Source organism: Ammodytes marinus (genome assembly GCF_949987685.1).
Source record: "Ammodytes marinus genome assembly, chromosome: 20".
NCBI lineage: Eukaryota > Metazoa > Chordata > Actinopteri > Uranoscopiformes > Ammodytidae > Ammodytes > Ammodytes marinus.
Window position 1 is genome coordinate 342,322 of NC_137224.1, and position 24,833 is coordinate 367,154.

General features: G+C 41.2%; 3 protein-coding genes across 3 annotated transcripts in view; 2 read left to right on the top strand and 1 right to left on the bottom strand.

Annotated features, from left to right (window-relative positions):
• cUnh10orf88 (chromosome Un C10orf88 homolog) overlaps positions 1 to 10,169 on the bottom strand; it is an 11,390-nt gene extending 1,221 nt beyond the window's left edge. Inside the window, exons 1-9 of the mRNA XM_080048820.1 lie at positions 10,018 to 10,169; positions 8,018 to 8,190; positions 7,362 to 7,559; positions 6,787 to 6,856; positions 6,162 to 6,353; positions 4,693 to 4,794; positions 4,151 to 4,241; positions 3,223 to 3,418; positions 1 to 887 (exon numbers count right to left, since the gene is read on the bottom strand). The exon at positions 1 to 887 is cut by the window's left edge and continues 1,221 nt beyond it. Of these exons, the coding sequence (XP_079904946.1) occupies positions 692 to 887; positions 3,223 to 3,418; positions 4,151 to 4,241; positions 4,693 to 4,794; positions 6,162 to 6,353; positions 6,787 to 6,856; positions 7,362 to 7,559; positions 8,018 to 8,175 (1,203 nt within the window). The 5' untranslated portion in view covers positions 8,176 to 8,190; positions 10,018 to 10,169 and the 3' untranslated portion in view covers positions 1 to 691. The remainder of the gene's footprint in view (positions 888 to 3,222; positions 3,419 to 4,150; positions 4,242 to 4,692; positions 4,795 to 6,161; positions 6,354 to 6,786; positions 6,857 to 7,361; positions 7,560 to 8,017; positions 8,191 to 10,017) is intronic.
• Positions 10,170 to 10,421: 252 nt separating this feature from the next.
• Positions 10,422 to 22,922, top strand: asb3 (ankyrin repeat and SOCS box containing 3). The gene is made up of 10 exons (XM_080048873.1): positions 10,422 to 10,568; positions 10,973 to 11,068; positions 11,322 to 11,492; positions 12,855 to 12,967; positions 13,169 to 13,301; positions 17,786 to 17,963; positions 18,295 to 18,498; positions 18,905 to 19,207; positions 20,936 to 21,075; positions 21,688 to 22,922. The coding sequence occupies exons 1-10, from the start codon at positions 10,472 to 10,474 to the stop codon at positions 21,837 to 21,839; spliced, it is 1,587 nt and encodes a 528-aa protein (XP_079904999.1). The 5' UTR covers positions 10,422 to 10,471; the 3' UTR covers positions 21,840 to 22,922.
• A 607-nt stretch (positions 22,923 to 23,529) lies between these two features.
• abca5 (ATP-binding cassette, sub-family A (ABC1), member 5) overlaps positions 23,530 to 24,833 on the top strand; it is a 46,161-nt gene continuing 44,857 nt past the window's right edge. Inside the window, exon 1 of the mRNA XM_080049680.1 lies at positions 23,530 to 23,652. Coding sequence (XP_079905806.1) covers positions 23,640 to 23,652 — 13 coding nt within the window. The 5' untranslated portion in view covers positions 23,530 to 23,639. The remainder of the gene's footprint in view (positions 23,653 to 24,833) is intronic.

Consider the following 24,833-nt stretch of genomic DNA (forward strand, 5'->3'; position numbering starts at 1 on the left):
TTTTATGATGCATCTGTACGTGTAGACATGGCCTTAGTAAAATGCCGATTTCAGTATATATCTTATGTAGTATCAGTAATGCTTCCTTCTCTCCCCCCGACTGGCTCCTTGCTTCCTTCTAGATTCATTTCACTTCATGCGTTATGAATGTAGAATATATTAAAATGTCATGTTTTTAGTTAAATTAAAGATATATATATATAACTTTTCACTGATACCCAATATTTTTTTGCTGCATCCTTAGGTGTGGACAATGCCTATCTCAGTGTCTCTCTTATGTAGCAGCAGTCTCTTCCACAGCCCTGTTAGCAGTCTTCCCTCTCCCTGTCTGACTGCTTGCTTCCTTCTCTCCCCCTGTCTGACTGCTTGCTTCCTTCTCTCCTCCTGTCTGACTGCTTGCTTCCTTCTCTCCCCCTGTCTGGCTCCTTGCCTCCTTCTAGATTCATTTCACTTCATGCCTTATGAATGTAGAATATATTAAAATGTCACTTTTTGAGTTAAAATTACGGATTTTTTTCAAACTTTTCATTGAAACGACGGAAATGATGGAAAAAATGCACTTTTCACTGATATTCCAATTTCTTTAGCTGCATCTGTATGCGTAGCCATGGCCATAGAAAACCGTCAATCTCAGTGTATAGCCCAAGGTGGTAGCCATGGCCTTAGAAAACCGCCTATCTCAGTGTGTATCTTATGTAGCAGCAGTCTCTTCCACAGCCGTGTTAGCAGCCTTTTCTCCCCCTGTCCGGCTGCTTGCTTCTTGCTTGAGCACCAGACTCAGAACCGCCTCTAGTTTCATCTCCAGCGCGTCCAGACGTCTGTCAACGTGCTCCTTCAGTCTGCGCTCCATAGCTTCCAAACGGGCTTCCATTGCTGGGTCGAGATCACTGTGAACAAAATACATTTAATTAAAGTGATTAAAATATTACCAGTAGTATATGCATTTTTTTTGTTTGCTTCAGGAAAAAACAGCATTTTTTTCAAGCACTGGTAAGCATTTGAACAAGGTTAAAATCTGACCCGTGGACCTTTACTGCAGGTCATCCCCCCTATCTCTCTCTCTCTCTCTCTGTCTCTCCATTTCAACTCTGTAATATCCAATAAAGCTTGAAAATGCCAAAAAATAATCTTTAAAAAAATCAATAAAATATTTTCCCCAAATTCCCTATAACCTGATTAAGAGTATAAACCTGTTTGAATATGTTATGCGGTGGTAACTATTCCTAGACCAAAATAAAACACTCTTTCTGCCTTTTCTCAGGCTAGGATGAACCAATTTCTAAGATTTTTGCACATTTATACTACATAGGATCTCAGAGTTCAATACACCTTCATATTCCCACCGGTGAAGTAGGTCTTTAACATAAAACATTTTAATCCAAAATTCCTTCTAAACAAATCTTAAAAGCAAGCAGCCAAGCAAATGATTTACTCTTTTAAAAACTACAACTACATTAAAATATGTTACCCGGTGTTTACTAGCCTCAGTAGCCTAGCCTGGTGTGTTGGGTTGAAGACACGTACCGTTAAGTTGCTGTCGACTTCTCTCTGTCACTCACACTCAGCTGACAAGACATTCTCTGTCCCAACCCACGAGCTAGCCTGACAAAGGGCCCCTTTATTCAAGCTATCTGCATGAAAACCTTGTATAAATGTGTATTTTTGAACATTGTAGAGTGAATCTAACACTACCTGTATGTTTACTGTGATGATAGTGAGCCTGTGTGTCTGTTTATGCTGAAAAATATATTTATTTATGAGTTTTTGGTGCAGTTATTTTAAAAGGCGATTCTGATGAATGGAGCCCATTGTTTGTGCATGAGCCTCCTCCCTGCATTGTTTACAACCAGCAGTCACACACCCACTGCCTTCAATGGAGTCCATATGCATTTTTCAATCCTTTGCTTGTCTATTTGATGCCTCTTGAGATTAATTTCTTTACACATTCATGCACTTAAAAAGTCGCTACGAGGAACTTTTAAATATTTCTAAAACAGTCTAATTTTTTCCTCTGTTAATGATAAATTACATGTAACAGCAAACGAGACCATCAGTGCAAAGAATGCTGTTTTTATATAGTTTTTCTTAATGCCTTTGTCATGGGTATAACGCTCACCCAGGAACAACAGCTGGCGTGGTAAAAACACTACCGCTTTTGTTGCCATTTTGAAACTAGAATTGCTGTGTTACGTAAAGGTGCTGTAAGCGGAATGGTTCTTTTAGCTAACTTCCTGTCAGTTACTGCAGTTAGCAGTCCCCTCGCACGTCCCTACGTCACGTTTGGATAAAAAAATCGGGGATACTACAACATTTTAATTAGGCTATTACTGCAAATTAGAATGACTTGGAGACCTGTGATATGACGTCCGTACTCTATTGAAGTGATTGCTGTAGGAATATGGAGTGATATAACATATATTAACACAAATAAACCGCTTACTCTATCTTTAAGCCTTTATAACCTTACACGTATCACCACCAACTATTTTTTTTATAATAAGAAATAATATTATAAATAATGTAGTGACACCTTTGTGACACAAGGTGGAGCCACTTCTGGATGAAGAGAGAAGGTTCAGATGATAAACACACATGTGAAAACACACTGTGAAGTCACTGAGTAATCAATAAAGTTGTATTGAATAGTTTTGTATTGTATTGTATGTATAAAACATATTGGAGTTAAAGCCCCTGTTACTGTAAACCCAAATCCACTAAATCCTTCTAACTATGTAATGTGTGAAGTTAGTTTCATGATATAAAATTAAAAAATAATACATTTAAAAAAAATACAAAACGTACCATGAAAAAAAAGATACATATAAAGCAAAAAAAAAATTAAAAATAGAAAAATAACTAATGACTAACTAATAACTTAGGGGCGGCAGTGGCGCAGTGGGTAGGGAGATCGCCTCTGGAGTGCAGGGTCGGAGGTTCGATCCCCCGTCTCCCCGCCACATGTCCAAGTGTCCCTGAGCAAGACACTGAACCCCAAATTGCTCCCGATGGTTCAGAGAGCGCCTTGCATGGCAGCTTCTACTATGAGTGTGTGAGTGAATGGGTGAATGTGTTAAGATATGTAAAGCGCTTTGGGGCTGAGAAAATCGGCTAGAAAGCGCTATATAAGTCAAGTCCATTTACCATTTACCATTTAATGTATGAATATATCTTTAAAAAACGGATGAATAAAAACTTAAAAAAATAAAAATAAAATAAACGTACCATGATCCGTTTCTCCTCTTCTCCTCTGCTGCGTTGTCCAGTCTGATCTTGGTCACCTGATCACAGACGCTCTGAAGCATCGGTAAGAAGTCTGAAGGGTTGCCATGGAGACTCTGCTGCCCCAAAGCGTCACCGTGGAGACCAGGGTTACCGTTCAGGAACTGTGACATCATGGCAGTCAGCTGGGCCGAGCTCACTGCAAATCAAAATCAAATCAAATCAGTTTTATTTGTATAGCCCAAAATCACAAATAGCAATTGTCTCAGTGGGCTTTACATTCCATACAATATGATACAATATGACACCCTGCCCTTATCTATCTATCTATCTATCTATCTATCTATCTATCTATCTATCTATCTGCCCTTACACCCTTAGCTCGGCTGAGAAAAAACTCCCAGTAAAAAACCCTTTACCGGGATTAAAAAAAAATTTAAGAAATCTCAGGGAGAGTTGACAGAGTAAGGGATCCCTCTCCCAGGACGGACATGCTGCAATAGATGTCATAAGTAGAGAAAAATCACGAAGGAATTTGATCATTGACCAGGTGATTACATGGTAATACTACAGTTAAAAAAAACTGCAACACAGGGGAACATTACATTACATTTTATTTAGCAGATGCCTGGCTCACTTTTTACAGAACAACACATAACCAACTCATCAGATGATAGGATTTATGAAAAAAAAAAAAACATTTAAAAAAAAAAAAAAAAAAAAATGGGAATTATGAATAAATACTAAAAAAAAAAAAAAAAAAAAAAATTGTAGATATAGTATTTATAATAAAATAAAATAGTCAGATGGGAGAAAATAAATGGTCTTCCGTTTTTTTTTTTTTATTTATGCAAGTACATCTCACAATATGAACATTTTGCTACAATTTGAGTATAAAAAGTTTCTCTTATTGTGAAAAGCTGCTTCTTACTCTTAGTGTCAGAGGCAGTAGAATGGGTCTGGTCTGGAGGGGAGGAACCATTCATTGATCCATTCTGAGCAGTTTGAGCTTCGACTGGAGTCTGGAGACACACACACACACACACACACACACACACACACACACACACACACACACACACACACACACACACACACACATCACATCATACCAACATCAGAAATCCCCAAAAATATCATAGAAAAAAATATATTTAATGAACTCTTTATGAACCAAAAAATAAGTAAACATTTTACCCAGTGTCTGTCTGTCTGTCTGTCTGTCTGTCTGTCTGTCTGTCTGTCTGACTGACTGTCTGTCTGTCTGTCTGTCTGTCTGTCTGTCTGTCTGTCTGTCTGTCTGTCTGTCTGACTGTCTGTCTGTCTGTCTGTCTGTCTGTCTGTCTGTCTGACTGTCTGTCTGTCTGTCTGTCTGTCTGTCTGTCTGTCTGTCTGTCTGTCTGTCTGACTGTCTGTCTGTCTGTCTGTCTGTCTGTCTGTCTGTCTGTCTCATATATAAACTCATATCCTTACCCTTGATAGTGCAGACTGATTAGCTGCTGCTTGAGTGAGAGCAGACAACGCTCCACTGCCCATCAGAAGTGGAAGAAATCCACCCAGAGAGCCCGTCTGATTCTGGAACACACAGATATTATAATTTTTCAAAAATTATTGAATAAAAAATTAAATAAAAATCATTAAAAAAAAAATTTAAATCGTAAAAAATATATAAATTAATTTTTTTTAAATTATATATTAAAATGAAATAAAAATAAGTAAAAATAGAACAAAAAAAATTAAAAGTAAAAATAGAAAAAAATAAATAAAAATAAATAAAGTAAAATAAAATATATAAAATATAGGGGAAGGTGGGGTGATTTGTGCATTTTGGAAGTTGCAAAACCCCTTGTTTCTAGAAAACCGTGGAAGAAATTGGAAATGTGACCACATATTTAAGAAGAGCCATCCATTTGACTCATCCTGTAAAGAAGGGAGACACAAGGAATAAGATATAAGCACATTTAAGCTCAAAAAACTGTGTTTTGCCTTTCAAAGTAAAATTTCCATGATCAAGGTTTTTTGATTATTGTGTCTGAACAATTATAGACACGTTTGAAAACATTTGACACATGTTTTAGTGCTTTGGTATGCTACACTTTGAGTCTATATAGTTAGCACAATGTCAACCCTAAATTGCTGCATCATGCCTATTATCCAAAATTCTGGGGATGGGGTGATTTGTGCGCAAGGGCCTGGGTGAGTTATAAGTAAGTAAGTAAGTAAAATGTATTTATAAAAGCACATTTATGACAGTTTGCACTGTCCAAAGTGCTGTACATAGTGCATTCAGTAGGTAAACAATGAAGGTAAAATAACAATAACCAAAATAAAAGACGTAAAGCCCATACATCCACATAAACACAGATAGTAGTGCAGAGGTAAGTAAGTAGTGCAGAGGTTAATGGGGAGGAAACACCAGGGTGTACATATGGGTTTTGAGCCTTGATTTAAAGGCAGAAATGTAGGGGGAATCACATTTGTCAGGTGGCAGTTGGTTCCACAAGCACGGAGCAACTAGTGCAAAGTACATTTCTGAGAGTTGTGCCAGTGGCATGGCTGTATACGCTGGTCACCAAAAGAAAGTGATAGTCTACAGTAGCTCAGGAGAGAGTGACATCTCAATTCCACTTAACGACACCACTGATGAGAGTTCAGATGGCCAGAAAGATGATGATGGTGACTTTGTCATTGTGACACAATGACGCACAAATCACCCCACTACGTGGGGTGATTTGTGCGACAAGACAACTTTTTTTCCGAAAGCTATATTTCTTAAACAGTTTATTCCAGATCCAAAGTTTTTATTGCCAGGGATGCACAACATCCTGAAATATATGTACATATTTGAGTTGGAGACATAACTGTCAAGGCCTCACTTTAAAATCACTTTGAGTAAAAAGTTGCACAAATCACCCCACCTTCCCCTATAAAATAAAATAAACCTTCTGTTGATGTTGCACCATCTCCATGAGGTTCTGTGCTCCCGGAGAGAGACTGGTCCCCATCTCGTCCACCAGACACTGGACCGTCGCCATGTCGATGCCGGGGCCGCGGACCGGACCGGGGGCCACGGCTTTAACACACACAACCACACGCTGCACCAACACACTGCTCCTGCCACCCAGAGACAGCAGCTAGCAGAGACAGAAAAAGAAATGTAGACTAAACTTAAAGGTGCAGTGTGTAATATGACATCATCAAGAAAGTTCTTCAAAGTTCTAGAATGCAACGCTCCCTGGGTAACCCCACCCCTTTAGAATAATAACAGAAGCTACAGTGGCCTTCAAGGACAAGAACAATTCTAAATTCTAAACAATGCACCTGATGACATTCCAAAAACATGGATGCCTCCATACGACTTGCCTGCTCAATGTACAAAATGTAACATTAATATTTGTAATTCTCCGCTCCGGAGGATAATTCAGATTATTGGCAGAGGTGATTTTACACCAATGAGGACATATTTATGAATGAGGATATTGATTTTAGCTGATAAATTACTTAAAATGTTACACAGTGTCCCTTTAAAAGAAATAATTAAAAAAAACGTGTTTGTGTGGGACTGACCTTGACTTCACAGGCTGAAGAAGGAGATTCCAGTATCAGCTGAGTCCTGTAGAACGGCCCTCGCTCTGCACTGAACAGAGAATACTACAGGTCAACATCCCATTTAGTGTGTGTGTGTGTGTGTGTGTGTGTGTGTGTGTGTGTGTGTGTGTGTGTGTGTGTGTGTGTGTGTGTGTGTGTGTGTGTGTGTGTGTGTGTGTGTGTGTGAGTGTGTGAGTGAGTGAGTGAGTGAGAGAGTGAGTGAGTGAGTGAGTGAGTGAGTGAGTGAGTGAGTGAGTGAGTGAGTGAGAGAGTGAGTGAGTGAGTGAGTGAGTGAGTGAGTGAGTGAGTGAGTGAGTGAGTGTGTGTGTCTGTGTATACCTGTCTGTGTGTGTCAGCGTGTATATACCTGTCTGTCTGTCTGTCTGTCTGTGTGAGACTGTCTGAGTGTGTGTGTATCTGTCTGTCTGTCTGTCTGTCTGTGAGTGTTTGTGCGTATATACCTATCTGTCTGTCTGTCTGTCTGTCTGTCTGTCTGTCTGTCTGTCTGTCTGTCTGTCTGTCTCTGTGTGTCTGTGCATATATACTATACACACCTCTCTGTATTGACTCTGTGGTCCCTCTGCCCTCTCACAGTGCCACAGTATTCTCCCTGCTGGTTGTAGACTTCCATAGTTCGCGCCTCGCTCACGACCGACACGCGCCCGATGATAGAGGGGGTATCTGGGCCACAGCAGAGCGTCAACACACACGGAGAGTCTGCTTCAGTCTGCTCCAACAGAACCGGGGACGGCCTGGGAGGAAAGAAAAAGTTTTAAAGCTATAGTGCGCAACTTTTTCCATATAAAAAATGTTTTGGTTACATTCAAGCCATCGCCAAATGAGTTGACACAAAGTTGATTAAGCCTATTATCAGCTCCACAAAACTCTCTCTGTATTTCTCAGTATGGCAGCGTTTACAAACTGGTGTCGCCCCCCCCCCCCCCCCCACCTCCCTAGACACTGGTGCAGGAGCTCAGAAAAATCCCCAAGAAGAGCCCATGAAATGTTTCAGTTGTTGATTCTACTGCTAAGAAAAAAAAACCTGGACGTACAGCAGAAGGTATACAATCCATGTGCCATCACTGAAGGCTTTACCTCATGTAGATGGCGATGCACAGACAGACAGTGTTGTTGAAATTTCTCAGAAATTCACAACAGAATTTACGCACTATACCTTTAAGACCCAGTTTGTGTTAATAAAGATTCTCACCAGTTGGTAGTGTCTGTCTCTGACTCATGGATATCTCTGACATCATCTTTATCATCGTCTTGGTTACCGATGTAAACAGGAAGTAAGACGTCGGTCAGCTGACGTCCCTCGGAGCTACAGACCCAAGACGCTCCGGTCTTCAATGAAATGTCCACCATGATGCTAAAGAGTGACTGTACAGAGACAGACAGACAGACAGACAGACAGACAGACAGACAGGCAGGCAGACAGGCAGGCAGGCAGGCAGGCAGGCAGGCAGACAGACAGGCAGGCAGACACACAGAGAGACGCACAGACAGACGGACAGACAGACAGACAGACAGACAGACAGACAGGTAGGCAGACACACACACAGACAGACAGACAGACAGAGACAGACAGACAGACAGGTAGGCAGACACACAGACAGACAGACAGACAGACAGACATACAGGTAGGCAGACAGGCACACAGGCACACAGACAGGCAGACAGGCAGGCAGACAGACAGGCACACAGACATACAGACAGACAGGCAGACAGACACACAGAGAGACGCACAGACAGACAGACAGGCACACAGACAGACAGACAGAAACAGACAAGATAGGCATGCAGACGCACAGACAGGCAGACACACACACACACACACACACAGAAAGGACACACAGTAAGGACACAAAGAAGGAAACAAGTTAGGAGACGAAAACAAAAAATCAAATAAGGAAGATTTTTTTTCATTATGTCGGGAAATGTCAAGAATAAAGACGAATACTCCAAAATGCTATTAGAGTTAGTGGGGGCATTTATGTATTTACAGCATACTACAATCGACGTGCATGTATTGGGACATCCTAAATCTTTTTTTCTGGCGTACTAAATAGTAGGGAAGTATGGGGATAATTTGGAACGCAGGGATGGACTCCATTGAAGGCAGTGGGTGGGTGTGTGACTGCTGGTTGTTAACAATGCAGGGAGGAGGCTCATGCACAAACAATGGGCTCCATTTATCAGAATCGCCATTTCAAATATCGGCAAAAATGCATGAAAATTCACAAAAAAAATAGATTTTTCAGCATATACAGATGCACAGGCTCACGATCAATAGAGTAAACATACAGTTAGCGTTAGGTTAATCCAACTATGGTACAGGTGGAGTCAGTGATTCTGGAGAACGCTTGTTGTCAAAATCAGTGAATATCTCCTTGTGATCCGCTACCTGTCTGTACAGTGGGTGTGTGTGTGTGTGTGAGCTGAAAAGAATAATAGTTTTAATACACAGCCTAGGCTCTGCAAATGGGCATGTTACCAGCTATGGTGGTCCCCCTCTGTTTACTTACCAGTTTACAGAGCCTAGGCTGTGTATTAACACCAGTTTTTTTTTCAGCACACACACAGTACAGACAGGTAGTGGATCATGAGGAGATATTCACAGATTTTGACAAAAAGTGATTTTGACAACAAGCGTTCTCCAGAATCACTGACTGCACCTTTAAGGGGGTAGCCTACAGATCCCCTCAGATATTGAAATACAATCAAAGTGTCCCAAAACGGTATATCTGCCGTGTTGCAGCTGGGACGTGGAACTATTTATAGTCTATTTACATGTATATACAAGTAGCGGATCATGAGGAGATATTCACTGATTTTGACAAAAAGTGATTTTCTATCTATCTATCTATCTATCTATCTATCTATCTATCTATCTATCTATCTATCTATCTATCTATCTATCTGTCTATCTGTCTGTCTGTCTGTCTGTCTGTCTATCTATCTATCTCTCTCTCTCTCTCTATCCATCCATCCATCCATCCATCTACCTACAACACAACACACATATCCCACACCCATACAAAAAACATGAGCCTACAATTGTATAGCCAGGATACAAAAGTGTTATGGATGGTCCATGTGCATTTAGCTGTTACTCATACATATAACAGTACAATACTCCCATTGACCTATAACGAATAACTACTCCATAACGCCCGATTCTAACACAGACAGTCTAGCCTAAAATACCTTTGCGTTGCTGCAACTGAAACGCGTTGATCAACTCATTTCACTCTGGTGTGTGTATCCCTTTAAATCCAACCATTTCTTCTTCACCTAGCCTACGTTCAAATACATCTACTTGATAATAAAGCGTCTTTAAATGACCATAAAAAACAGTGAATAATAATAGCGAATGTGAGTGTTCCTGCTAATGCTAAATCCCATCGAATCCAATGCATGAAACGAACTACGGGTGCCGCCGAGTATATGGATATCACGTGACAGCATGTTGTGTGAGTGTGTGTGTGTGCGTGTGTGTGTGTTTTAGGAGCACGTGACAGGATGTTGTGGTGTGACGTCAATACAAGGCGACGGGACATTTTGCCATTTTGCAGTCTGATGGTCTGGTCTGGCCGTCTGTTGGAATGTTTTGGGTGAATTATATGATGGAATAGTCAAATACTATAATAGTTCATTTTTAATGGATTTCACCGAGTGCTATGCAGACACGGTGTCGTCCGTTGCGGCGGCGGCGCGCGCGCGATGCGTGAAGGACGTGCGCAGACTGATTCAGAGAGGTTTGTGTACTAGTATTATTTTATGAATCTAATGATGACGAGCCTACATTTGTACTGAAATATCCCTCTGTGTGTGTGTGTGTGTGTGTGTGTGTGTGTGTGTGTGTGTGTGTGTGTGTGTGTGTGTGTGTGTGTGTGTGTGTGTGTGTGTGTGTGTGTGTGTGTGTGTGTGTGTATTGACTGTAATATCTCTATAAATAATAATAATTGATAGTAGGGGAGAGTGGCCAAAGTTGTGCCGGTGGGGAAGTTGTGCCACCCCTTGTTTCTAGAAAAGCATAGAAGAAATTGGAAATGTGTTTGTCTGTCTGTCTGTCTGTCTGTCTGTCTGTCTGTCTGTCTGTCTGTCTGTCTGTCTGTGTCTGTCTGTTTAATATAAATATCCATAATGTTGTTCTGTTTAGGCCTGAGTGTGGACGGTAGAGACAACAGAGGATGGAACTCACTGCACGAGGCGGCAGCAGCAGGCAGCGTGCCGTGTGTCCGCGAGATCCTCGCTGGTATGAAACTACATTTTATATACTATCTATGGAAACGACTGATAAATAATAGGCTATTAAAACACACACACAGACAGACAGACACACAGACAGACACACACACAAACACAAACACACACACACACACACTCACACACACACATTCAGTGTCCATGTGTTTTTCGTAGCAGGCTTTTTTCAGGGTGGATTGAAATCATCTATATGTTACTGTTTAGGGATGCCTTTAATAACTCTGTCTGTGTGTATTTCACAGCGGGCTCTTCTCAGGGCGACCATTCCTTTGTGAACACACGGACACACGAGGGAGAGACGCCATGTCACCTGGCAGCGAGACACGGACACCTTGCCGCGGTCAGACTGCTACTGAAGAACAACGCAAATATGAACCAACAGACTAACGACTTATCCTGCCCTCTGTACGCAGGTATAACACTTAGCTTTCACCTGTCTGTCTGTCTGTCTGCCTGTCTGTCTGTCTGTCTGTCTGTGTGCCTGTCTGTCTGTGTGTCTGTCCGTCTGTCTGTCTGTCTGTCTGTCTCTCTGTCTGTCTGTATGTATGCAGGTATAACTATTAGAATTCACATCTGAGAAAATAATTTTTTTAGAATCAATAATGTAGGGGAGAACGGGGTTATATGTCACACGGGTTGGTTGTCAAAATCGTTATATCTCGGAACCAGAAGGCGCTGTCTGTGAAATGTTGGTATGTAAATATCCAGAATTGGGATCAGAGGTCACCTACATAGTCTTCCGTGGAGTTAGACTGCTGAATTTGAGGTGAGAGGACTTTTTGTGTTTTTCATGTCAAATTGAAAATATTTAGCTCCTCAGTATTTTTCTTCTAGGCTTTCACACAATGGGTTTATAACAAAACACTTGTTACCCTAAACAAGTGTGAAGGGTAAACTATAGTTTAGATTGTGGTTAGCGAGCTAATTAGTTGTCAGATGGTTGTTGGCCTTGATGCTAGCAAGAAATTCAAGTTGGGGTTGGTCGTCACATTTTTTGGGGGGTTGGTTGTCACATGTTATCCAAAGGCTGCAGCCAGGAACCCAATAACGAAAGAAATTGTCTAGCTGTATCCTCACTGACACCCCAGAGAAGGAGATAATAGAGCAGGAAAAGACAGCTTGCATGCAAAAGAAAAAAGGGCAACAAAATCAAAACAACCCACTGCATCCCAAACTAGACCAGCTGCCAAGGCTACAGCAAGTTATGTAGGCCTATTTGTCAACTTGACAATGCAATTAAACTTTCAAATTTAGTTCTGCTTTCTTGCCTTCTTTTTAAGATTATTCCCGTTAAGATAACATTGTGTCAAACAACCGCATAGTGTGTGACAACCGACCCCTTGATGGGGTTTGTTGTCACAATGTGTAAGGGTGTCTTTTTAATTAATTAATTAATTTCTTCTTTATTACAATAAGTTAGAAAAAGTGAGGGGTAGATATTTCAAGCCAACACCTTAAGCTTCAATTTAATGTAGAACTTACTATTGAAAGATGTTTAGGTGATGAGCAATTCTCACTAGTTAAAAAGTGTGCCTACTATCCCCGGTCTCCCCTATATATCCTTCTGTCTGTCTGTCTGTCTGTCTGTCTGTCTGTCTGTCTATGTATGTCAAGGTACAGTGTGTAGAAATAGGAGTCCAACATCACTGGCACTGTTAACCAAACTGACCAAACACACACAAATCACATTGGCTGTGAGCGAGTCTCTCCGTCTGGTGTGTGTGTGTGTGTGTGTCTCATGTGATATTGCTTTATTTCTATGTTTTTTCTAACAGCTGTAGAAGGCGGGCACACTCCTGTTGTAGAACTGCTGGTTAGAAAAGGTGCAGATGTCAACGGAACTCACACTGCATCTTGGTGGAGCTGCCTCCATCAAGCTGTCTATTCGGTAAAAATACAACAGACAGACAGACACTCACTCACTCACTCACTCACTCACTCACTCACTCACTCACTCACTCACTCACTCACTCACTCACTCACTCACAGACTAACCCTAACGCACGCACGCACGCACGCACGCATGCACACACACCCCTCTGTGAAGTGTATCCTAACATGTAACATACATATTGTTCTATTCCCTAAGGGTCAGAGTGACATTGTGAACATTCTGGTCAAAGTGTCGAACCTGGAGGCAAAAGACGACAACGATATAACTCCTGTGTTTCTGGCAGCACAGTACGGGCAGAAGGAATGCCTGGAAATCCTCCTAAATGCTGGTAAAATGCTGTTTTTCTTTATGCCTTTATGTGTGTATGTAGGCCTACATAGCCAAAAAAAAGTATAGTCTGGCCAAGTTTTAACTACTTTCAGAACTCACAAATCCTCATGGGGGCGACGGAAGTTCTATTTTATTGTTACTGACCGCCAGAGGCAGTGCTTAACACTGGATGTTATCCATCGCGCATGCGCAGGTCGAGTATATAATATAAACAAAGTCACGTGTGACTGGGGATGACGTCGGGACGCCCGCCTATATAAGCCCACGTCACTCTCCAAAATGTCCCTTGTATCTTCTCGCTGTAGCGAATACAGGTTTAGAGTAAGACATAAGCTTGAATAAGAGCAATATTAGCCGGTGACTCCTTGCTGGTAGCCCTGCAACCTCATGGTTGGAGCCACGGATTCGTCCTCCAAGGGCTGCAATTAGTCACACACGGCTATGTTCTGATCGCCGGCGTACCGGTGTTTCCGCTGGTGAATTTGGCTCGCATAGAACGCTAGGCTAACACAGCGTCTTCCCCAGCTGTAGCTGCGGAAAACGTAAGTATCTCTGCTGTGTCTGAAATCGCGCACTTACGTAAGTGCACTTACATTGAGTGCACTTTATTATCCCTACAGTACACTTACTTATAGACGCAGTGCTCTCATTTCTACAGTGTACTGTCCAAACTGCCGTTGCGCACCTACTGGAAATTACTTTGCATTTTGACGGTTCTTCTTCGGTGGTATTTTTTTCTGCTTGCGTTACCGATAGCCAAAACAGGCACATTAGTCACGGAAAAACAAAAACGATGTGTAATTTAACTTTTGTAGAGGGCGTCCGTCTCCATAGTTGCTTCAAGCTCCTCTATTTTGATTAGAATGTCCCGCCCCTCTCCGCTACATAGGCAGATTGGGGTGGTAGGATGGCCTAGAGGTAAGGTGGCCGACCAGTAACCATGAGGTCGCTGGTTCGATCCCCGGTTGGGAACATAAAGTAGTCAAACCACTGGTGAAAGTATAAGAAGATGAGGTTTATTGTAACAAAAGGTTAAACAAAAGGGTGATTGTTGGCCATTTTGTTTGCCCCGGCTGGAGAGAGTGAGTCAATTAAGCCTCCAGGCTTAAATAGGCAGCACAGGTGGCAGTTAATGAGGTGAGGGAGGGGCTTCAGGAGAGGCTTCAGGAACACTGCAAACATAGAGCAGATCTACACATAACACGCTCTAGCAACCGCCAAGCCACACAGAGTCCAAGCAACACAAAATCACTAAAAAGGATTTCACACGACTGCAGAGATGTTCCCCACTTAGGACCGAAGACACAGGACTGTCCCCCACCGGAGACCGAAGGCCCAGGACTGCCCCCCACTGGAGACTGAAGACACAGGACTGCCCCCGACTGGAGACCGAAGGCACAGGATGTCCCCCACTGGAGACCGAAGGCCCAGGACTGCCCCCGACTGGAGACCGAAGGCCCAGGACTGCCCCCCACTGGAGACCGAAGGCCTAGGATGTAAGGGAGCTGGGAATATAGCAACCAGACACAGCTACTATCTCATTATTAGAAGCAACGTCGTCAAAAAGAGGAGCTAAGGTGGTATCTTTCCCCTGCTCACACTTGAGCTCGTCACAGGAGGGAAATCCCAACATGTCACCTTTAGCCAAACATTTGTCAAACAGGGCAATATCAGTTTCTTTGTCTTTTTTCTTCTTCTTCTTCTTCTTCTTCTTTGACATGGCACGGGTCGTTACACAAACAGGGAATGCTTCTGGGTACTGCTTCTCACGTTCATCTGGGCTTTTGGACACTACAGGAACCGGAACAACCTCAGGAGCTGCAAGTACCCTACCACCGGCTAGGTCATTCCCCAAGATGAAGGAAACCCCTTCAATTGGAATGCTTGGACACACAGCTACAGCTACCTCCCCAGACACAAGACCTGTTTTAAGCTTAAGGTTATGCATAGGCAGGGACAAATACCCACCCCCAAACCCCTTGGACGAGGACATTAGAGCCCAACTCAGACTGGTCAGTAAACGGTAAGAAGTCCTGTAGAATCAAAGACTGAAAAGCACCAGAATCTCTCCAGATCTTAATCGGTTTCTTGTTTAAAGGGTCAGTGACAAGAGAAACAAAGCCATCCATGAGGAAAGACGAAGAGCCAGCCAGCTCATTCCTTTGAGCGGGCTGGTCCATGTGCTGGGCGATAGCACACTTTTTCACCACTTTTAGTAAGGCAACAGGCTCATAGGACTCTTCTTTCCTACTCAAAACAGGGCAATCGGCAATGAAGTGACCAGTCTCCTTGCAATAAAAACAAGTCTTCTCTAAGGGAGTACTCACAGTAGCCGACCTTCTAGTGAAAGCTGTAGAAACCGGGGTTGGAGATTTTGAAAACCGAGGTCTATTAAAATCAGCCCTTCCTTTCCGCTCACCTTGGTCGTTATCAAAGTCTACCTTGACTGTCAATACAAACTCGTCTGCTAAAACAGCAGCTTTATCCAGAGAAGTTACTTTTTGCTGATTGAGATAAGTACACTCGGCACTAGGCAGACAATTTTTAAAGTCCTCCAGCAACACTAATTGTCTAAGATCCTCCTTAGTTTCCGCTTTCTGTGATCTACACCAAGAACTAAAACTGATCTCCTTCTCTCTCGCAAACTCCACATAAGTTTGGTCAGCCTGTTTACTGAGGCCTCTAAACCGCTGGCGGTACGCCTCCGGAACAAGCTCGTAAGTTCTTAGAATAGCGCTTTTAACTTTTTCATAGTCCTTGGTATCCTCAATGCTTAAAGCAGTGTAAGCATCTTGTGCTTTTCCCGCCAAAACGCTTTGCAAAAGTGATGTCCAGGCATGCATTGGCCACTCTGAATTTGTAGCCACCCGTTCAAAAATTGCAAAGTACTTCTCAAGATTTTTCTCAGCAAATGGAGGTACTAGTCTAATGTGTCTTGCTACATTAAACTGAGAAGAGGCAGCACTAGATGAGCTCAGAGTAGCATGGAAATGCTCATGCTCGAAGTGTATCTGCTTTTCTTTGACTTCTAGTTCTCTTTCTTTGAGGAACGAGAACTTTCTTCTAGTTCTCGTTCTCTTTATCCTCTAGTTCCTTTTCTAGTTGCAGTTCTCGAAAAGCCAATTCTCTCGTCCTAAACTCAAGCACAGCATCTGACATTTGAGGAAGAACAAGTTGTTGATATGCTGGTGAAGACGGTGGCTTTAGGACGCCTCTTTCTAATAGACTAGCCTTAAGTGCTTCTCTTAAACTATCTTTAAGTCGTTTATCACTGCTGGTAATCTCAATGCCATAATGACCGGCAAGGCTAAGGAGCTGTTCTTTAGAAAGCTGACAAAGCAACTCCTCCGAGGGTGCGCTAATAAAGTCACCTAGAGCTGTGGGTGCTGCCATACTAGATAACTTTACTAACCCCCCAAAAAAAACACAAAACAAAATACACCAATGGCTTACACAATGTTTCAACTTAAACCAGTACGCACAGTGTACACCTTTATCCAATACTACAGCTAGTCACAAACTGTCTCTACTAAATGGTTTTTGAAACCAATATTACAGAAATAGGCCTAGAACTCCCATCAACTACTAAGTAGCACAACATATTACCCATACAAAACTATTACCAAAATAGAACTTGCTGGTAATCAAAACTAAGGCAACAACAACCTCGGGAGAACTAGCCTACAAAGTCAAGTTACACCCCACCACTTGACAAATCCACAAGCTGCAGAACAAACAAAGTTAGGATCCTGGACACGTTACCACAACTGTCCCCCATAAAGCAATCACTAACTCAGCTAACCTTACAAATCAAATCACTGATAGGTACAGTGAGCAAGCCTCCGAGTGCAACTGATCATCAAAGCAAACCCCCTGGCTGGTACCTGCCTACCTTTAAACTAAACCTAACTGGTTTCTGAGGGTTACCGGGCTCGAGGCTTCTTTAAAGCAAAGCTCAGTTAACCTCAGGCCAAGGCCCTGATACGCTCGCCCCCACCATAGACAAGTCTCCACCCAGGATAACCTCGAAAATAAAAAAAGCAAAATAACAAATAGTGCACTGATGGAAGGACAGATTGCTCTGCCCACCTGGCACACTCCCTAACTAACCAGGGAGATCACTCACAACTTTAAACCAAAAGCACTCAGATTCAATACTCACCATACTCACCATGAAAAGAGCTACTCACAGCCACACTGCCAAACACCACCAAAGCATACAAAGTTTGTCTAGGGGAAAAAGAGAACAAAAATTAACTCAACAAAACTGATCCGGATTGATCCCGGACGAGCCCCCAATATCAAAATAAATATATTCTCTGAAATAAAGAAAAGATGATTAAGTTCCAAAATCGTATGATATTGTCGACCATACCATACCTCTAGCATAATACAGATATTCACTGAAAAAAGGAAACATTATAGGAATTACATTATTACAGAAAAATTCTATTGATTTTTTGTTTGTTTACTTCCCTGTAGGTGCGGATGTGAATGCCCAGGCAATAGACATGGCCACACCCCTGTACATCGCCTCTCAGGAGGGACACGAGGAGTGTGTGGACTTACTGTTGGAGAACGGAGCCGATCCTAATAAAACCTGTAACCAAGACTTGCCCCAGCTGCCCATTGATGCTGCTGCTTCCATGGGACACCTAGGGTAACAACTGACTAACAACCGACTAACAACTGACCAATAATTCACTCTACAAATTCCTGATGACCGCCGGTGCTTTAGCACTGGATGTTCCATCTAAAGCATGCACAGGTCCAGTAATTATACCAACAAAGTCACCGCGACACTTCAGTGACCCGGAAATATAAATATATCATTCCGAAAGTCACCAGAGGAACTGTTCCAACTGGATCTTCTTGAGGAATCATCAGAGGACATTTGTTACTGTTTCAGAAGTATTCAAAAGTTCCTTGTTGCACCTTTTTAAACACATTTTTGCAAATAATGAATCTATTTTTTTCTCACCACCCCGCAGCATCCTGAGGAGGCTGATATCTGTGACGGACCGTGTGTGTGACCGAGGTGAAGGAATGATCAGTCCTCTGTTTGCCGCCATCCATAGCGAACAGACAGAGAGTGTTAAACTGCTGCTGTCGGAGGGTTTCAGTCCTGACGCCCAGGACGTACCGGACATCGGATGTTCCCCACTCTCCTTGGTGCTTCAAGTAGGATATCACAAGTGTGTAACACACGCACACGCTCACGCTTGCACGCACACACTCGCACACACACGCTCGCACATGCACTCGCACATGCTCACGCACGCACGCGCGCACACACTCGCTCACGCACACACTCTCTCACGAGCACTGAGTGCACATTGTGTTAATTCTTTCACCCACTTTGGACAAAAGCATTAATGTTTTTACCACGCCAGCTGTTGTTCCTGGGTGAGCGTATACCCATGACAAAGGCATTGAGAAAAACTATATAAACATAGCATTCTTTGCACCGATGATCTTGTTTGCTGTGACTTGCCATTCATGATCATCAGAGGAAAAACTGTTTCAGAAATATTTAAAAGTTCCTCGTAGCACCTTTTTAATAAATGTTATAGCCTATAATATTAAACCATGTCTTTTCAGTGAAATACCAAAGATGCTGTTGGCTGCAGGAGCGACTCTTGATGGGGAGAGTTGGAGTACTGCTTTCGGCAGCTATAATAAAGACTTCCTGAGCTTGGTACTAAAGCACCGATGGATCCCTGGGCCGTGTGCGTCAACCACGGAGAGTTCTACAGCAATGCATGATGAGGAAACTGTGTTAAACAAAAAGGAAATGAGTTCTATGCTCAGTGTGGCTCTAGACTATGTGTTTAGTGCTCCCTGCTGGCTGCCTCTGCTTCTCAAGGCCGGACTGGAACCTACTTTGATGGTTAAGCCACAAATGTAAGTCTGGTATTTTATTTTATTTAATTTATTTAATTGTATTTAATAAAAATAAAAATAAAATGTAGGGGAGGACGGGGGAATGTGAGACGTCGGGTAATGTGAGACACCCCCTGTATCTAGGACACGGAACACATTTTTGGTCATGTGAGATATATGTTTTCAAGCCCCTCTCATTTACTCTTGGCCATGAAGGAGAGGACCTCATGGTGATGTTGTAAGCATGTTTCTTTCACAAAAATGTCTTTTTTGCATGTAAAAGTAAATTTTCTTGCTGTCAACTTAATCGATTGTTGTGCCAAATCAAATTGATTCAGGTAGAAAAACTTCTATCACACATGTTGATGAACTGCCAAGATATGAAACCATGTGATGATGATAACTGAAGATTAGCCTGAATTGCTGAGAGGTAGTTTTTTCTCAAATTGTGGCAGTGGGGTAAAGTGAGACAAATGCTGTGGGGTAAAGTGAGACAGTGTCTGTGCCCTCTTTTAATGAATCCATTATATTTTAGGTAGCAAGGAGACTAGTTTGAAAAGACAAAAGACAATGTGGGCTGGAGGTGGGGGTTGATGGTTGAAGGGGTGTCAGCAAGGGCATGGTTTGGCACGTATGTATGTGGGGGACAGGAGAGTGACCTTTAACATCAATAGACTCTGTAGAAATATGTCTTTATTCAATGAATGAAGAGCCATCCATTTGACTCATCCTGTAAAGAAGGGAGACATAAGGAATAAGATATAAGCACATTTAAGCTCAAAAAACTGTGTTTTGCCTTTCAAAGTAAAATTTCCATTATCAAGGTTTTTTGATTATTGTGTCTGAACAATTATAGACACGTTTGAAAACATTTGACACATGTTTTAGTGCTTTGGTATGCTACACTTTGAGTCTATATAGTTAGCACAATGTCAACCCTAAATTGCTGCATCATGCCTATTATCCAAAATTCTGGGGATGGGGTGATTTGTGCGCAAGGGCCTGGGTGAGTTATAAGTAAGTAAGTAAGTAAAATGTATTTATAAAAGCACATTTATGACAGTTTGCACTGTCCAAAGTGCTGTACATAGTGCATTCAGTAGGTAAACAATGAAGGTAAAATAACAATAACCAAAATAAAAGACGTAAAGCCCATACATCCACATAAACACAGATAGTAGTGCAGAGGTAAGTAAGTAGTGCAGAGGTTAATGGGGAGGAAACACCAGGGTGTACATATGGGTTTTGAGCCTTGATTTAAAGGCAGAAATGTAGGGGGAATCACATTTGTCAGGTGGCAGTTGGTTCCACAAGCACGGAGCAACTAGTGCAAAGTACATTTCTGAGAGTTGTGCCAGTGGCATGGCTGTATACGCTGGTCACCAAAAGAAAGTGATAGTCTACAGTAGCTCAGGAGAGAGTGACATCTCAATTCCACTTAACGACACCACTGATGAGAGTTCAGATGGCCAGAAAGATGATGATGGTGACTTTGTCATTGTGACAAGACAACTTTTTTTCCGAAAGCTATATTTCTTAAACAGTTTATTCCAGATCCAAAGTTTTTATTGCCAGGGATGCACAACATCCTGAAATATATGTACATATTTGAGTTGGAGACATAACTGTCAAGGCCTCACTTTAAAATCACTTTGAGTAAAAAGTTGCACAAATCACCCCACCTTCCCCTATCTGTAATTTAATTTTGTATTTTAATTTTTTTTTTTTTTTTTCATTATTTCCTTCCAGGTTGCAACAAGCAGAGAGCAAGGTGATAAATTACCTGCTGGAGTTTGTAAACTGGTCGACTCTGTCTCCCTCTCTGAAAAACATTCTGGATCAACGGCGTGCAAACCGTGTAAAGACCTGGGAACCATTCCAACATTACGGTAAAAGTGGCAAAAATAAACACTGCTGGGTTTGCTTTAAAGTCATAGTGCGTAACTTTTTTCATATAAATGAATGTCGGTTACATTCAAGGCAGCCATCGCCAAAACGAATGAGTTGACACAGAGTTGATTAAGCCTTGTCAGCTCCTCAAAACTCCCTCTGTATTTCTCAGTATGGCAGCGTTTACAAACTAGTGTCCCCCCCCCCCCCCCCCCCCCGCCCCCCCTTCCCCTGACACTGGTGCAGGAGCTCAGAAAAATCCCCAAGAAGAGCCCAAGAAATGTTTCAGTTGTTGATTCTACAGCTAAGAAAAAACCTGGACGTACAGCAGAAGGTATAAAATCCATGTGCCATCACTGAAGGCTTTACCTCATGTAGATGCACCGACAGTGTTGTTGTAATTACTCAGAATTCCTCATGGGGGCGACAGAAGTCACGCACTATAGCTTTAACCATTCGAAAGATGATTTTGAGTGATGACATTTGTCTTTATTTGTTTGAATTTTTTTTATGTGGTAATATGTATAAAATATTACCACATTAATATTATTATATATTATGGTATTAAAATATTGTAATTTAATTCTTTATTTGTGTCCTCTTTCTCCTAGACACCATTCCCTCTCTGTCACACATGTGCAGACTACAGATCCGGTCAGTTTTGGGACCCGATGTTCTGATGCGAACCGACGTAGTCAAGCATCTGCCCGTGCCTTCAATACTGCATGACTTTCTCCAATTCAAAGACATCGTAGATTATTAGTACTGATTCAAGATGCATTTTGTTCCTGAAAAAATGCAGAAAAATGCCTTCTTTAAGACCTGTACATGGTATTTTTTTTTTTTTTTTTTTTTTTTATAAAATGAAAAAAAAATAGCATCCAAAATATGTTCGGTAAAACCTTTGGATGTTGTAAAAAAAAAAGATTAAACTCTTTAAATATATATATCTGTATGGCATTTTCAAGCTTTATTAGATTATACAGAGTTGAAATGGGGAGACAGGGAGAGAGAGAGAGAGAGAGAGAGGGGGGATGACCTGCAGTAAAGGTCCACGGGTCGGATTTGAACCCACGACCACTGGAACGAAGGCCTATGTGGTACTCGCTCTATCCACTACGCCACCGGAGCGCCCGATATTTTAGTTTTTTAAAGAGATAACAATGTACACACATAATAAGTAAGATATGGTCAAATGTTCATAATTATTCAAACATTCTAGAAAAATTTATAAATAAGTATAAAAAATATTTGTTTTAATGTCAGTTATCAACGGGCAAAGTTTGACCTATTTGAGTAGAGACATTCCAGAGCACACACCAACACAGGCACAGTCTTTAAAAACGTTTTTTTTTCTGTTTTAAAGTGTGTGTGTGTGTGTGTGAGAGAGAGAGAGGGTGTGTGTTTGTGTGTGTGTACACCAAATTACACTGATTTGCATTTTAGCGTTTTTTTCTCTGTCAGCTTGTTACAGCTTGTTACAGCTCCTCGAAAGCTAAAATATAAAATCATGGCTCCATTTTTTTCCTATTTTTGACGTTTAAAAAAATTATAATTTCCGCGTATTTCTTCATAAATTCTTCAGCAGAATTGGCATCTATGAAGCTGTTGTGATCATAAGAATTTAAAATGTTTTTATGTGGAATTTTTTCATTTTTTTTTTGTCAAGACAGACACCAAAAAGATGACCTTATAAGATACTCAATCTGTTACTTTTCAAACATTATTTCGCTCTCTTTATTCTTGTCTATTTGCTTATCCCATATATTATTATTTGCATTGCTTGTTCTTTATTTGTTCTATGTTTACATGTTGAATCCATGATTATGATTAATATTTAAAAAGAGTGTCCAAAATTTACAATGACATCTACAAAGTTACAATAAAGTTATTAAAACAATCGAAATACGAAGTCAATAATTGTTTTAATGTTTTCTCATTATTTTAAAGAAAATTATGATAATTTTTGGTACCAATTTAATATTTTTAGATAATTCCTGATTTTTTTTTAGTCTGTTTCTCATATAATAACTTGGCATCAAATAAGTATAATATTTTCACAGCATTTTTCATTATTCTAATACATCCAATTCATTATTTGTTGTATGTTAATTTTCCAAAGGCATTATTTTGAGAATTTTTGAATTTTTAGAGTTTCCTATTATAATGACATAGCATAATATTAGTGTAATATAAGTAATTATTTGGGGGAAGTTTATCCTTATTATAACTTACAATATATATATATTATTTTACGAGCAGTTTCATAAAATACAAGCGTTTGTTTAGTAGTTCATACATTTTTACGCTCTTGTGTGATCTGTCATCTGATTGGTTCACACCGTTGTCATTCACACCTGCAACGCATCTGATTGGCTCCTTGAAAACGTAGCGCGGCTGTGATTGGTGATTGGTTCTCGTCACCATTGGGGGTGTGGACTCTGTATTTGACAGGAGGAAGCTGAGACGAGCTCTCGTTCGGTTGTTTTGCTTCTGACAGTGAACCAACATCTGTAATGTAAGGGTTTTTAAAATCACCAGCTAGAGGAAAAGAAATGCCTTAATGTATTTCATACGTGAGTATTTTTTTAATGTTTCTCACAGCGCATGCGTGTGTTTTACAACGGGTTTTTTTAACGGCTGTGTAGCTTGTTAGCTTGAATCCTTTGCTTGTAACTGGTAACTGACATGTACCTGACATACAGCTAGCTAAGGAAATACCAACGTCTTATTATTTTACCACCTCTTTTTAACATGATTTATATCAGCATTGATACAATACAAAGAGGCGAAGATGAGGCTTCAATTCAAGCGATAATTTGAATAAGCAACCGCTACAGACAGTGTAATGTTAGTACATATAGCAGCATTTTAGCGTCAGTTTACAGCTAGCAATGATAATGAACGAGCTAAATGCTCATTTGACAGCTACAACCGGTTTATTTCACCATGTTTTCTCTATTAAAATGATCATAATGATTGAGATTGATGCTTTCAACACACGGCTACTGGTGTTACGCTGAATTGTGCCTCCCTAGGTGTGTGATGCCAGCTAGGTGTTGTGCCGTATTAAGCACCCCTGCTGCGAAAAGCACCCTTCGTTGTGCATTTGAATTGAATATACAGCTCTGGAAAGAAATTAATAGACCACTCCAAATATTCAGTGTCTCTCGTTTTACTTTTTATAAGTATGTGTGTGTGTGTGTGTGTGTGTGTGTGTGTGTGTGTGTGTGTGTGTGTGTGTGTGTGTGTTTTGTGTGTGTGTGATACTTTTCAAGGGAGGGGTGCTTAAAATGACACAAATTGGCCAAATAATATAGGATGCATTGTTAAAAATGCCATGCTCACTTTCATACTTAGTAAAGACACTAGATGTTTTGGGGGAATGTGTGCTTTATTAGACAGTGTGTAGAGACAGAGATGAAATGTGTCAGAGAGGGGAATGACATGCAGAGAACGACCCGGGCTGGATTCTAACCCTGGTCTGCTGTGAAGAGGACTGAGAATTTTTTTAATATTAGTTTTTGGCATTTTCAAGCTTTATTAGACAGTAGGGGAGAACGGGGTAAGTAGGCACACTTTTTACTCTAGTGAGAATTGCTCATCACCAAAACATCTGTCGATAGCCATTCCTACATTAAATTGAAGCTTAAGGTGTTGGCTAGAAATGTGTGTCTCTCTTTTTTTCCAACTTATTGTAATGAAGAAGTAATTTACCATCAAAGACACTCTGACACATTGTGACAACCAACCCCAT